The 14,867-nt window shown below is 38.4% G+C and overlaps 1 protein-coding gene across 2 annotated transcripts in view; it reads left to right on the plus strand.

The window, feature by feature from the left end:
• The window catches only part of LOC109989020 (hippocalcin-like protein 1), a 45,511-nt gene that overhangs the window by 22,552 nt on the left and 8,092 nt on the right, over window positions 1-14,867 (plus strand). For both annotated transcript variants that reach the window (XM_065948016.1, XM_020640619.3), the window contains 2 exons: window positions 9,752-9,927; window positions 13,408-13,689. In XM_065948016.1, the coding sequence (XP_065804088.1) occupies window positions 9,832-9,927; window positions 13,408-13,689 (378 nt within the window). In that variant the 5' untranslated portion in view covers window positions 9,752-9,831. The remainder of the gene's footprint in view (window positions 1-9,751; window positions 9,928-13,407; window positions 13,690-14,867) is intronic.

Below are 14,867 nucleotides of genomic sequence, written 5' to 3' on the forward strand. Positions count from 1 at the left end.
CCATTCCACTAATGTCTTTTCCTTCTATAACTCTCTTGTCTTCATCAGTCCTTCCTTTCTTCTTCTTCCTCTCTGCTTGTCCTTTTTTTTTTTTTTTTTTTTTTTAACTTCCCTTAGAAAGGAAACACGTTATACTTTGTATTGAGCAACAGCCTATAACAGACTATCAGTGAATGTAAAAGCACAACAAATGGAGCCGGCAGGGAATGAGAGCAGGTTTTTGCGAAGGGATTTGATATGTATAACATTTTCATTTGGTTATTTAAACTTAGAGGAACTCTTCACAAGTCTTTGAACTGCACTGTGTCATTCTTTTTGATGGCACCATTGCAGTTTTTTTGTCTTTTTTCCCTTGCTGATTGCTTTTTGACGTTTACCTGTATTTGATCAAATGTTTTCCCATTTAATGGTTCTTGCAAAGCACCATCATACATTCATGTTTTCAGTCATCAGTCTTTTCTAGTTCTGAAAACTCGTCGCTCTTAAAGCTACTAATACACAGCTGTGTTCAATACTTGATTCTGATTGGCTAGAACCTATAGCAATGGTCTGATATCTCTGAATAGCCGATCTTTGTTAAAAGATCACACCGTCACTATGAAGAGCAGTTTCTAGCGATACGGCTCTAATCATGGACTCTGGAGGACTGAGTGTAATCCAAACAATCCGTGGAAAGACATTCTGTTAATTTGATGTTGGTGTGTTTACTGTGTGGTTAGCAGAGACGGGGTAAACATAAAGGAGAATGGGGAAGATGACAACAGAGAAAGGAGATTAAAATAAACAAAAGCTGCAGGCTGGGACCAATTGCATCTTCAGAATTGAAGATGGTACATGAAGTTAACAGTGACTGACAAACTCTTGATATTTGCAGGAGGAGCTGCATGTGTGAATGCAAACAGCCACTTTTTTCACTCTGACTTTATCCTGCTCGTATTTTTTTCTGCAGAAAGTTCAAGTGAGCTGATGTGAGACTATATCAGGTTATAATCAGGAGATTGCGCCTCAAAACGAGTGGGAGGGGGTGGTGACGTTATGTTTTCTGTTCGCCAGTATGTTCTTCTCCGCTCTTGAAACCGTGATTCTGTCGAACTACATGTGGCATATGAAGGAAAATATTCTCATTATAGTGTCACATAGTGGACTCTATTGCGTCAGCCTCGTTCTTTATATGGTCATAGCATGTTTCAGGAGACCCCCCCCCCCCCCCCATGTCCAACAGGGATAGATAGAGGTATATGTGTGAATAATCAGGTCAGGAGAATTTCAGGAGCAATCATCCTTCACGTCTTTTTACACACGTAAATTACGAACTTACTGTGATCAACCGAATATTTGATCTTTATCACCAGCATGCACACAGTTATTATCACAAATGACCTAAAAGAGGAAATGAACTACAAATCTGCAGTGAGAACAATCTGAGGCAAAGAATATAAAGCTATTTCTACAGTCAAAAAAAAAAAAAAAAAAAAAAAAAGTCGTGACACTCAATTGCGAGCTCCAGGAAGAGAGAAGCAGATTTATTGGCAATTTGCAGGGAGATAAAAAAACATGAAGCACAGTAGGGGAAGAGACAAAAGAAAAGAAATGTACATGAAGTTATGAGCTGCCCGGCGACGCAGGTGGCCACTCAGATTGCTGTGCTTTGAGACGAGGCAACGGGAGCCTGAAAACACTCGAGTGAACAAAGAACAATCAATAGTGCTTGCTGGATTTTTTGATCTGTCGCTTTTTTCACACGGCCCCAGCTCTTTCTATTTTATTCTAGTGCTGAATACCACTTCAATAACCCCTGCCCCTCATTTTCTAACCTTCCCTCTCAAATCTCAAAGGCTTTCTTTTTCTCGCTCCATCTTAACATCTCTCTTCCTCCCTAATGACTGGGCTGTTGGCAGGCGATATGATGGCACTTTTTTTCTTCTTTTTTTTTTGTCTTTTAAGCCCATCAAAGAGTTGAGTAAAAGACTGGCTATCTGAAATGTTAAATATGGCTCCTTTCAATCTCTTTGACATTCTCTTTATAAAGTCTTCATCTCAATCTGTTCTCCACCACTTTCTTTCTCCTTCTATTTATTCCAACTCGAGCTGGACTGAGGTATTGGATAACAGGCCTTTTATTAAAAAACCTGATATCAGCCAGCTAGTTTCACTGGTGTCATCTACCTCTGTGATGATGATGGTACCTCTCCGACCACAGCGAGTCAATATGCTGTTATTTAATACCCAGGGAAATCATTCCAGCCTGGTGTGGGAGGATTTTACGTCACAGTCAGTAAAACCTTAAGTGAATACCGCTTCAATCCTCCTTAAAGAGCAGCTGACGCAAAGAATGAAATTTGTTTTAGTGTCCACTGATGTCCAATAAGGAGCTTCTGAAAGGTTTCTGGACAATAAAATGGCCTTATAAGACAACCCTGTTATAATCTTGCCACCAAATAAAAGTCCCTGGTAGCTTAAATAAATAAAAAATAATAATAATTATGAATCAGCCTTCAGAAGTTTAATTTAAAAGTTTTCACCGAGAACATTCTTAGGCCCTGTTTTAGCCTTTCAAGATAATATGTGAAGAAATATAATGATACTTTCTTGCAATTCACAAAAAACAGACTTTTTTTATGATAAACATTTGTGATCTTTTGAAAACTTTAACAACAGGAGGAATTAAAGAAGTAGTGGTTCTTTAATACTATATATATATATATATATATATATATATATATAAATAAATTGCTATTTTTGGGTAAAACGAGCGCCATCCTCTGCTACATGATAACAATATGTATTTGGAATCAGAGCACCTTACATATGCACACTGCACAGAGACAACAGAGATAAAAAAAAAAAAAAACCTACTTTGTGACTAATTGAATGGTATGGGAATGTAACAGTCCAGTGAAATGCACAGAAAGGCAAGAGGAACAACACAGAGTTAGAGAACCATAAATATATAATATACCAATCTTGATATTATTTGACAAAATGATTGGGGTGTGTAAATATATTTTTTAGATATACTTTATTGATCCCGCAGGGGAAATTCAGCTTTACACTTTTATTATTGAGACATGCTTACACACACATAGGCTGAAATACACACATGCACACAAACAGGATCTTATGGACATGCATTCATGGAGAGATGTCAGAGTGAGGGAGCCGCCCACAGCGAGCGCTCCTGAGCTGGTGGGGAGCTTGGTGCCTGGCTCAAGGTCCACCTCGGCATCTCTCCAGCTACCAGACCAATTTCCAGATTTGGTCCACACTTTGCCATCAGTGCATGAATGTTTATGAATGGGATAAGTTAATACTGATTGGCACTTTACTTAACAGCCTCTGTTATCAGTGTCATTGAAGGATACCTTTCTGACAGAAAAGTACAGCTGTCATTAAAAGTAACCCATGAACACCAAGATTCCTTCAAGTGTTTGTGTCGGCATGTCGGCGTGTCGGTGTGTGTGTGTGTGTGTGTGTGTGTGTGTGTGTGTGTGTGTCCCCCCCCCCCCCGCTTTAAACCTAGTGGAAACACTGAGGTCCCAACATTTTCAGTAACAGTTTTTGTATGTTGTTTGCTCTATCTCACAACAGGAGATTGTCTATGTCTGATGTGATCTTATACAAATACTTCATGTGATTAATTTAAAGGGGGGGGCATGCAGGAGGAGGTGTAGGAGGATTAGGAGGAGGATTAGGAGGAGTCTCCTGCGATTGTTATGGCTTCTGGGATAATCACTGCAACATGTATCAGGACGTCCAAGCAGAGGAACATCATCGCCCTGCACACTAGTTGTATAATGAACATTTCTGACCAATTTCCGACAGTGTTTACGCATTGGGCTTAAATTTGAACTTCATGCGAGCTTTTACTGAAAGACTGGAAGGAGAAAAGTCTGCTTAAAGCCAGGGTGCACTTCAGCTGGACGATGTAGGGACACTTGTGTGAGAGGGGGCTTTGATATATTTTTTTTAATCAGGGGAACAGTCGCGTCATCGGAAAATGTTTTTTAATCTTCGTGTACATGTGGCGAGCGTTGTTAAATGAGCTGTGTTTTAAAAAGTGTTGGTTAATTGTATTACAGACTCTGTTGTAAAACACTGATTCATGTAAGTGTCTCCCTCTCTTACCTGATAACATGCTTTGTCTCTGGAAGTAATTCTCATCCATCGATGTGATCTTCCTTTCCCTCCCCCGATTCTAAATTTGTGGTGACATCACTTGCCCGCATGTCTTTGTCTCTCTGCCTCATCTGTCTTTCCCTCCTTCTGCTTTATGCAAGAATTATCAGCCCAGAGGTTAGTGACCTGCTTAGTGACACTGGAACAGATGTTCAAGGGTCTGTGTCTCTGTATGTGGAGCAAAGTATGATGGTGCTCAACAACAACAAATAACAAGCTGGGGCACTTGGACTGGATGGATGGATTAGTGGTCCATGCTTGAGGACGCAGGGATGAATGAAGAGATTTAAAGTAGGGTCTGGTTGTCTTCAGATTTAGAACAACTTTGGCCCGGGAGGACAGAAAGATTTTTTTTTTTTTTCTATTCTGTGCCTCTCAGACCAGCAGTAAGGCCTGCAGTGATCTTTCACATCTTGGTCACATCTGGGTTAAGAAAAAAACAAACACGAGGGAGTGAAGGGAAAGTGGCATGTGCAGTGAAAAGGTCAGGGTCTTAGAATAGTATTTCTTGCATTTATTGAGAATAGAATAATGGCAGCATGCCTGACACTTAACACTTGCGTCCTGTGATTTGGTCTCCCAGGGCTTTGTCGAACCTGTAGGGAGCTGTCTGATGATCTCAACACCTCCTCTGACAGCCATGTTGGAGGGCCATACAGCCATCTTTTTTTCTGATGTATATTTTGTATCTAGTAAAGTTAAATTCACTTGAAGCTGCCTGAAGAAGCAAGTCCATTCATATAAGTTCCTTAAATTCCCCAAGTTACAGCAGAAAAAAAACCACTGTTAAAGACTGGTAAAAAGTACATTTCTATTTTTTTTCTCATTTCATGACAGCTATGCAGAGGTACGTTTTTATATAACTCTCTTGAAATAACTTAGAGGATCGGGGGGGGGGTGATTGCTTAGTGATGTGCCATGTAAGTGGGCTACAGGCCCTCAAGAGCGGGCAACCCTGGTTTGAATCCGACCTGTGGCCCCTTTCTCGAATGTTGTTCCCCACTCTCTCTCTCTCTCTGTGTCTCTCTCTCTCTGTGTCTCTCTCTCTCTCTCTCTCTCTCTCTCTCTCTCTCTGTGTGTCTCTCTCTCTCTCTGTGTCTCTCTCTCTCTCTCTCTCTCTCTCTCTCTCTCTCTCTCTCTCTCTCTCTCTCTCTCTCTCTCTCTCCCCCCCCAGTTCTCCAGAGTCTATTCATTGTCCTATCATTAAAATGAAGGCATAAAAAGCCCCAAAATAACAAAATCAACAAAAAAAAGAATGTCTCCTTCAAGATCGAGTTAGAGGACAGCTAGCTTTACGTCTTTTCAGTCTATTCTTGATAAACCGGTACACATGATTTTTTATTTACATTGTGTTCAACTTAAAGACCGGCGCAAAACACTTTATTTTTCAGTTTGGATTGCAGCGCACAATTTATTTCATCCCAATCTTACACGTTTTTGCAGATTATCAAATGTGTGCGTTCAGCTTAATTTGTTCTTATCGTAGAATGAATACATTTTTGCTGTCACCACCAATTAGCTGCTTCATTGTTTATTTGCATGAATGTCTTTTTTTCTCTTATATATAGCTGCGTCTTTCACCTACAATTTTAATTAACTGGTGTGCCCCATTCTCTGAGTGGAAACAATCCTAACTCTCCAGCATTTAGCACAGGCAGTTTGTTCAAAATATTCTCCTGTGGTTACAATTATATGCAGAATATGTCATTAGTCCAACATTGTGTTTGTTTGAGGATTCTTGCTGTTCTTTGTTTACTTTTTCTGCAAGCCAATTAAGGTGATGGTTTGCTCTGTTTGTCATCGAGAAGCATTAGTTCCTTTAATTAGAGACTCTTTGTCTCTCCAATTAAATCCCATTTTTTCTTCTAAGCTTTTATTCAAACACACCCACTCACATGTCCTCACACACACACACACACACACACACACACACACACACACACACACACACACACACACACACACAAAGAGGTGCAGACTCTGTGTTTTGTTTGTAAGTGTTCCAACAGACAATTTGCCTGCGTGGGCGCCTTAATAATTTCACTTGTGCTAAAAAGCGTCTGCGTCACTCCATGTGTGATGGGCGTTTGTTTTCTAAACACTTATCTGCGGTACAATGGTGCACTTAGTCCTATCTTCACCTTCTCAACTAACACATTCATTACTGGTTTATAGCGAGACCAGCTGGTTTCAAATAGCTTTACGCGCTGCACATGCCACTCAATAACTCCTCATTGCACTCTTTGTATTTGTACTCAGGTTGTGTGCAGAGCTATGTGCATGTTTGCTTTGTGCTATTGAAAAATAATAATATCCAGACAAAGTTGACATACCTTCTACATTAATGGTGAAACTTGAGGTGCATATTGAAATTGATATATAGACTCTAGAAGGGAAGTCGTTTTGTTATAAGAAATCTATTTGTATTGATATGTGGCATTTTCAGATTTTTTTTTAAATGTTATATATTAAATGGTAAATGGGCTTGAGCTTGTATAGCGCTTTTCTGGTCTTCTAAGTGATTTTACACCGCAGGTCTTACCTACACATATACACACATTTACACAATGATGGCAGAGGCTGCTCTGTAAAGTGACCATCAGAAGTAACTTATCCCATTCATAGGCATTCATACACAGCCGATGAAGCAGCAGGAGCAACTTGGGGTTAAGTGTCTTGCCCAAGGACACGTCAGACAAGTCAGGTTGAAAGAGGACCGCCTCTGCCAACAGAGCTACGGCCGCCCCAGAGCTCACGATTTTTGGAAATACCGTCCAGCAAATCATACCAAGACACGGTGTGGACACAAACTGCATTTTTGTGCCATATGACAAGATAAATGATTGTTTCCTCATTTTGCACTAACAGAAGTTACCAGACAGAAAGGACGAGGCCATAATTGATGGTTGCAGTTCTCTCTTCAGTAGCCTGGGTATAAATCTCAAGCATTACTGTTAGTGTACAAGTATTAAGTCTAACGCCTTCAGGATAAGGGACTTAATTTGAGTCTAATTATATGGGGGTTATATAGGGTTTTGTTTCTGTGTATTTGAAGCTCTCGTCAGGCAGCTATAAAGATCTTCACACCCACACCGTCCACCTCTTCAAACATACTCTTTGACTTTCTGAAGCTCATACAAACAGTTCAAACAGGCCTGTGCTCTTGTTTACTTTCTCTTACATACACGCACACACACTCTCCACAAAGTTGTTAGTGTGAGCACCCAGCATGACTAAGGAAAGATTTGGGGTCAGTGAGGTGAGCCAAGTCTCATCGGAGATGTTCAAGCCACAGACCGTTATTTAAATCACCATGCACACAAACATATACTCTAAGAGAGAAGAATACTCTGATGATTCAACGCAAGCTCATTAGCTGTCCACTTAAAAGGTAGCAAAGTTAACATGCACCAGTAAGTTGCCTTTTGTATTGAACACTTTTACATTCTATAACAGTTTCATTGATTTACATCATAAGTATTTATTAAATGGATTGTAATTTTGAAGCTAAATATTTTGCATTATGCGTTAGGACACGTGAATCCCTTATCTTATATTGTATTGCAGGGTTAAGTCCTTAATTCAAGCTTAAAAAAGAAACCAACACCGTATTACCTGATTACAGATGTTGAAGATTTTCATGTAAAATTATTGATATTTTTGGGAAATACAATTACCCCACAAAAATTGTGGAAAATCTCAAAAGTGGGGCAGTGAATCGTTTTGATTTATTATGTATTTTTCTAGTATTATATTAACTCAGTTAGAGATATGTGGGTACAAATACAAATACAGATATTTACAAATAGAGCTTTTGCAGTTACAGCCGCATTTGGTCAGTTACGACCATAGACTATACAAAACTTGTATGTTGTCTCAAGGGATGTCACACATTGGTTTCTGAAGAGTTGTTTTGAAGGAGACGTTGGTGGTCGACATGTTGGAAAGGCTATCTCCACCCAACTTATAATCATTCAAGTAACAGGCAAAGAGTTTTTTGCAAGTTCTTGCTAAACTCTTGGCCTTAATATGATAACAATATGAGATAAAAAAAAGCAAAACATCAGCCCATGTGCATTGTGAACACATAAATGTAGGAGCTTTTAGGGCCAAAACCATTTTAGTTATATAATGAACGAAGCTTGCGTGACATCACCCATTGGTTACTTACGAGCTGAAGCAGGTTTTTAAGTTCATTAAAAAAAATAGAGGTTGCCATTTGGTTTTAATGGAGCTTCTCCGTCTTTTGGAGACAGCCTCAAGTGACACTTGAAGAATTGCAATTTTTTGAACTCATGGATGGCTTTATTTTTCAGCACTGAAGGTTGTCGCACGGTTATGAACAACAGCATACGGTGGCTAATAATAACTATTACTGGACTAAATGTGTGATCATTTCTGCGTAATTGATATTTCCTTAACACTTTGCTGACTTCTTGAAGTGTTCCAGCTATTTATCAAGTATTTTTTACAGTATCTATTGCCATGTTACTGCTGAACATTATGGTGGTAATTGTAAAATTAGAATTATCGTAGCAAAAGGGTTTAAAACCCAACAATGTACAAAAGATCATAATGGCTGATCTACTCCAGACGGAATTTTAAAGAATGAAGGAATGGTTTTCAATGATGTACTTTTTGCCTATGCTTTCATTATTCCACAAATTACTTAAAATATGTAAATACATCCTAGTAACACCATGTAATTCCAATTTAAACCACTATATTGATAATGTCATTAATGGGTAAATAAATTGTATTTTAAGGGGGAAAAAAATGTAGGGATTTGGTTACATAGTGACAGACTGCATTACGTAGTTGCACCACTGACATCATGTTTTGTAGGGCACATTGAGCTGAGATGAAGATTAGGAGATCTGGACACACACACACACACACACACACACACACACACACACACACACACACACACACACACACACACACACACACACATACACACCGCACAGCTGATTTGACACACAAACACACAGCTGGCCAGATAAACCCAGAAATGTGATCAGTTGGCCAGTGCTTGACGTCACTGGGGTACATTTGGGATTATTTAATGTTTTGCGAATGTGATGCAGCAGTTTAAAGACTTGTGTTGTTGCACAACATTCGTGTCAAGGGGATTGGGTTATAACACGGTGACACAGCTCGCTCTGGTTTCATAGAAAAAAATCCAAATGCCATAGTGGGAGTGGACACAGTTATGTCATTTTCACTGTTTTATAGCTAACTTGCTTGTGTTATTTTCCCATCGTTTTCATGATTTCATTTGCACAAACTCTTTTTTTGTGTTTTGAAATTCAAAAAGTATTCGATGAAAAATGCTTTCTAACTTTATTGGAATTGGTTACTTTTAACTGTAGCCAACAGTTACCCACATTTATTCTCGTTTAAGGAATCTCCCTTTCAAATGTATAACATTTTTCATCTGTGGCCAAGTGACAACAGTGACGGGATGATGTTTGCTGACCAATTGTTTTTCACTTCTCATTTGTCACTGAAGGTTATCCTCCTGTCCACTTAATTGTTGCTGACCTCCTGTTTCTTGATCTTTGACTGACAGGTGTGGGGGAAAAAAACGGGTCTGGCTAGCGCTATAGTCACTATTGTTGTCAAGGAAACCAAGAGTCCTGTCCTGTTGCCATGGGGAAACAGAACAGCAAGCTGCGGCCAGAGATGCTGCAGGACCTCCGAGAAAACACGGAGTTCTCTGACCACGAGCTGCAGGAGTGGTACAAGGTACACACAGACACACAGCGAACACAGTCTGCACACTTTCAGGTGGTACCAACAGAGCAGCTGTCGTACTGCTGCTACAAAGAGTGGCAAGAAACTAAACAAATGACAAATGAATGACTTACCTCCAATACCTGTACCTGTAAATTAACATCCATTAAATGTCACTTTATCCTTCCAAAGCTCTACAGAACAGGATATTTTTTTTGACTTTTTACACTTCGAAGGTGCTCTAGATAATTGTAACCTTGGTTTAAAAAGGCATCACAAATATATGTGTATCACTAATATATAAAGTTGAACACATTGATATTAATTTAATAAAGTGAAAGTGCATTCTATCTCATTCTGCTGTCTACCTTTAAAATATAAAGAACTACTGTACACTGTGAAACACTTACAGTACATAAACTGAATTTTCTAGCCCTCTCTTGGGCAACTCCTGAGTCTCTAATGCAACTAAGTGATCCACACACACAGACACAGACACACACACACACGCACTCACACATACACAAAAAGGAATTTTCCACATTGCTGGTGACTCTTTAACTATCAACTGGGGAGCTTTTCAGGGCAGCTGTTGTCTCAGTGTAGCTAAGCAGGATATTAGTATAGCACGCTCTGCCATCAGCGTGTGTGAATGTGACATGTTGTGTTAAAGCGCTTTGAGTTGTCAGAAAATTAGAAAAGCAGTTTAAATACAGTCCATTCACCATTTATAGAAAATAAATACCTACAATTACTTTATACAATTAGCATTAAAACCACAAACCACCAATCTAAAGTAACATAAACAGACTTTAGAAACACCACATACAAATCCAGCAAAGACAAGATGGAAGATGTCGTGACAATTTGTCCATTGGTCCACTTTCTCAGGCAAACGTCTGTCCTACTGTAACACTGTCACTGTTACGGTTGTTTGTTGAAGGTGGCAGATGTTAGTGCTACATTCAGTCATAGGTTTGACTAGCTGTTGTTACTTTGTGTCTGACGATCACTGTATAACATTTCACTTCTGGTTGTTTGTGCCCTACTTTGAGCTAAGAGCTACAAACAGTATTTGTAAGTATTTATAAGTTTCTCACAGTAAGAAAGGGAAAGTGTGTTTCGAGTTATTTTTAAAGATTATAGAAGTGCTGCTGTAGATATAAACACCCATGACAGTAAAGGATAATGCTCAAACAGAACAAAGGTGTGTAGTGCTCAGAGAAACTGCAACGTTCACATGACACATTTTTTAATTTTTTAAAAGTCATTGTTTCACTTTTTGCGAAACATTTGATATAATTTTGGACGAATGACTTAAAAGTACTTTGCTTTTTTTCTAATTTTGCAACTTAAAGTTAAATAAAATACTTCTAAACTTTCCGTCTGGTTGACAGGGATCATTCACAGACAGGGAACTAAGAGAAATACAATTTTGGTTCTACACAAGTCAACTGAGATCAGAGATGTTTAGCAAAATAAACATGTTACTGTTATAAAGAAGAAAAGGAAATATTCATTTATCACAAAGTAGACTTAGATTTGAAATTAAGTTTTGGAAAAATAAACATACAACTATTTCCAATGTTCCACCATATGCCAAAAATGAGGAGCAGACATAACCACCATGATGTCACTTATTTGGTTTTCCAGCCTAGAACTAAGCATTTTAGCCCTCACAATCATTTATTTTGAAGCCAAAGTTGACCTCGGTGATCTTGCACTACTTTTAATAAGATTAATAGTACCTTGATTTACAAAATGAAACACATCATGGCTTGATGAAGACTTGGAATTGGGGAATGAGAGAAGGAAAATGTTAAAACAATTGAAAATAACAATGAAAAACAATTTTGATTGGAAAATATTTAAGTCTATTTCATTACCAAGAATTATTTTTCACATAAAGCAACTCATATACCATTTAGTGTTATTTAAAGAGACCCAACAATTAAACCATGAGCAAGCACTTGGCGGTATTGGCTAGGGAAGTCATAGTCATTAAATCAGCACAATGCAAGCTCTGGCTAATAATAATAGGTATGGCAGCAGGAGGGAATATGGGGGCAGTAGGTGGCTGAGGAGAGGGATAGGAGCACAGAAGAACTCAGTGCATCCTGGGAAATAAGGACGCTCAGACACATAGCAGCTTGTCCAGGTGAAAGCTCAGGGCTCACCTGAACCATCACATCTATTACTGTAAAGGTGTCATAAATTGGTCAGGATACCTGTTTATACGCTCATGATTCAACAACAGTATCAGAGACACTGACAGCAGCCTTCAATGTGACAGTGTTTGTCCACGTAGCAGAGCATCTCCCATCTGTTAAGTCTGGGAGCGGGTTAAGACCTCAACACATGACTTATCTAATCTTGTGCACATGGGTGTGTGTTTGTGTAGTGGCTATATGGCTTAATGCTGGGGTTAGACTTATTGAACAGCTGTTTGACCCACCCTAAGTAAGAGCTGAACAAGTTACGCTATGACTTTCCTGACCAGTAAGACACGTCTGACCCCAGTTCTCATCAATGTCAAGGTCAAGGTTTCCTTATTTCTGGGAAATGAGTACGTCTAGACACATAGCAGCATATCGAGGGGAAAGCTGACAGTGGTCATGATGGTGCCACCTCTCTGCAGATAAACTGAGAGTCATATACGCTGCAAAACATATTACATGTGGCATTATGGTACCTGAAGTTTTTGACAACTTATGCCATATATTCTTTTTGAAGAATATATTGGCAATACATTCAAGCCTCACTTAAACGTGTGACTCTCTATCTCTCTCTCTCTCAAAATGAAAGTCACTTGCAATAAAAAACAAGTTTCATTAGAGACTGAATCAAGCTGACATTTTACCCTCATGCTGACATTTTACCTCCACTTATGCCAATAACCGATGTGATGCTCTTAAAGTTCCTCCTCCCTTCAATGTTGACTTTGTCAACTTGCTGCCTCTAGCCTGCCCTACAGGCATCTTTAAAAAAAGAAAAAGCCTAGACTGACATGATTTTTTCTTCCCTTTTCTTTTCAGGCACAATACTGCTTTATCAAATTTGACACCTTGAAAAGAAGCTAGGTCAACTATCCAAGATTAAGCTTCTTATCAAAAAAATCTCCTTTTGTCAATTGAGTATGAAACATAGCCTGAAAGAACAGTTACTGGTCAAAATTTAAGCTGACTTTAAAAATATATATTTTTTGGCCTACTGGTGTAAAACTTGCATCCTAAAAGTGTATTTTTATGTCCAGGAAACTGAAAGAAAGAGCTTCAAAGATCTAATATGTAAGATATTAACTGAATTAAATCGTAAAATGACCTATATATCATCTGACATTAAGGGAACCATGCTATGTTGAAGTGTTCTCTCCAAAGTTTTGAATTTGGACTGCAGTACTCCATTTTAAACACTAGGTGTCAGATTTCCATATTGCTCCCTTAGAGGAATTGATTTTCCCCATTGTCACCCTTTCGATCTGGTTTTCTTTAGGGATTCTTAAAGGATTGCCCAAGTGGAACCCTAAATGTGGAGGAGTTCAAGAAAATCTATGCCAATTTCTTCCCTTACGGTGATGCCTCTAAATTTGCTGAGCACGTCTTCCGCACATTTGACACCAATGGCGACGGGACAATAGACTTCCGGGAGTTCATCATCGCCTTGAGTGTGACATCACGGGGCAAACTGGAGCAGAAACTGAAATGGGCCTTCAGCATGTACGACCTGGATGGAAATGGGTACATCAGCCGTGACGAGATGCTGGAGATTGTACAGGTAGGCAAAGGATGCTGGGTAATGGAATTAAGTGCAAGGGTAAAAGTGATGCCTTTAAACAAATAAATCAAATTCCCATAAATACAACAATAATATATATCTTTGATAAACCTATTAGAAATGCTATGTCTCCAAGTCCAGACTTGCTGTTCTAAATAACTAATTTCTGAGGCTTTTATGGGTTAACATGGATTTGTACTCCTCATTACATGTGTATACTACGGAGCCCCTGAAGTCCCAAAAGTAAAATATATATATATATATCTTGTGTGCACAAGATAAATATGTACGTAAACTACATATTGATACAAGTGTCAATAAGGTTTGCCTAAGCACTTCAGTCAAATACTTTTCAAAGAACCTGTTTTCAAGTTATAGAATTGTATTGTAACTTACTTTATTAACATGAACACATACTAATGTTCAAATAACACTACATAATGTATAAAATAATACATAATACAAATAATAATACATAATGTTTAAAAATAACTGTTAAAACGCTACGTTTTGTAAACCTGCAGTGTGTTAAAGCAGCAACTTCTTTTTTATCATATTCAAAGGTATATGTTGTTATAACATTTCAGTTATGTTGAGTTGTCTCCATAAGGCTGAACTGAAATTAACTTTTGAGATAATTATAATTATCTTGTGCGCACAAGTTAATATCTTGTGTGCATATTATAAATATATTGTGCGCACAACATAATTATCAAACATTAACACAACGTATTAAGATTAATATTTAAGGCCAGCATTTCCCAAATGTAGGATACTGTGGCCAAATGTAAATTATGAAATATGCTGGTGACCACCCTTTAGTCACATAACTATTATTAACACAATTGAATATTTCCAAATTAAGATATTTATAAACAAAATGTGTAATGAAAATAAATACCATACCATACCATACCATAGAGTACTAAGCCATACCATGCTATACCATACCAGACGATAGGACACAACACATGACACAGCACGACATGATACAATGTAATAACCAAAAGCTTCACTTTATTTTTACCATTGGGAAAATGTGTCTTGGAGTCAAGTGCTGCCCACATTTAGCTGCTCCCACAGCAGCATATTATCGCAGTAAGCGATACAATTCATTGAACACTGCACTTTTTGATTAATTAATCTCAAATCATATCATAAATAAACAACTTGAGAAG

This window comes from Labrus bergylta, chromosome 19, assembly GCF_963930695.1.
Source record: "Labrus bergylta chromosome 19, fLabBer1.1, whole genome shotgun sequence".
Classification (NCBI taxonomy): Eukaryota; Metazoa; Chordata; class Actinopteri; order Labriformes; family Labridae; genus Labrus; species Labrus bergylta.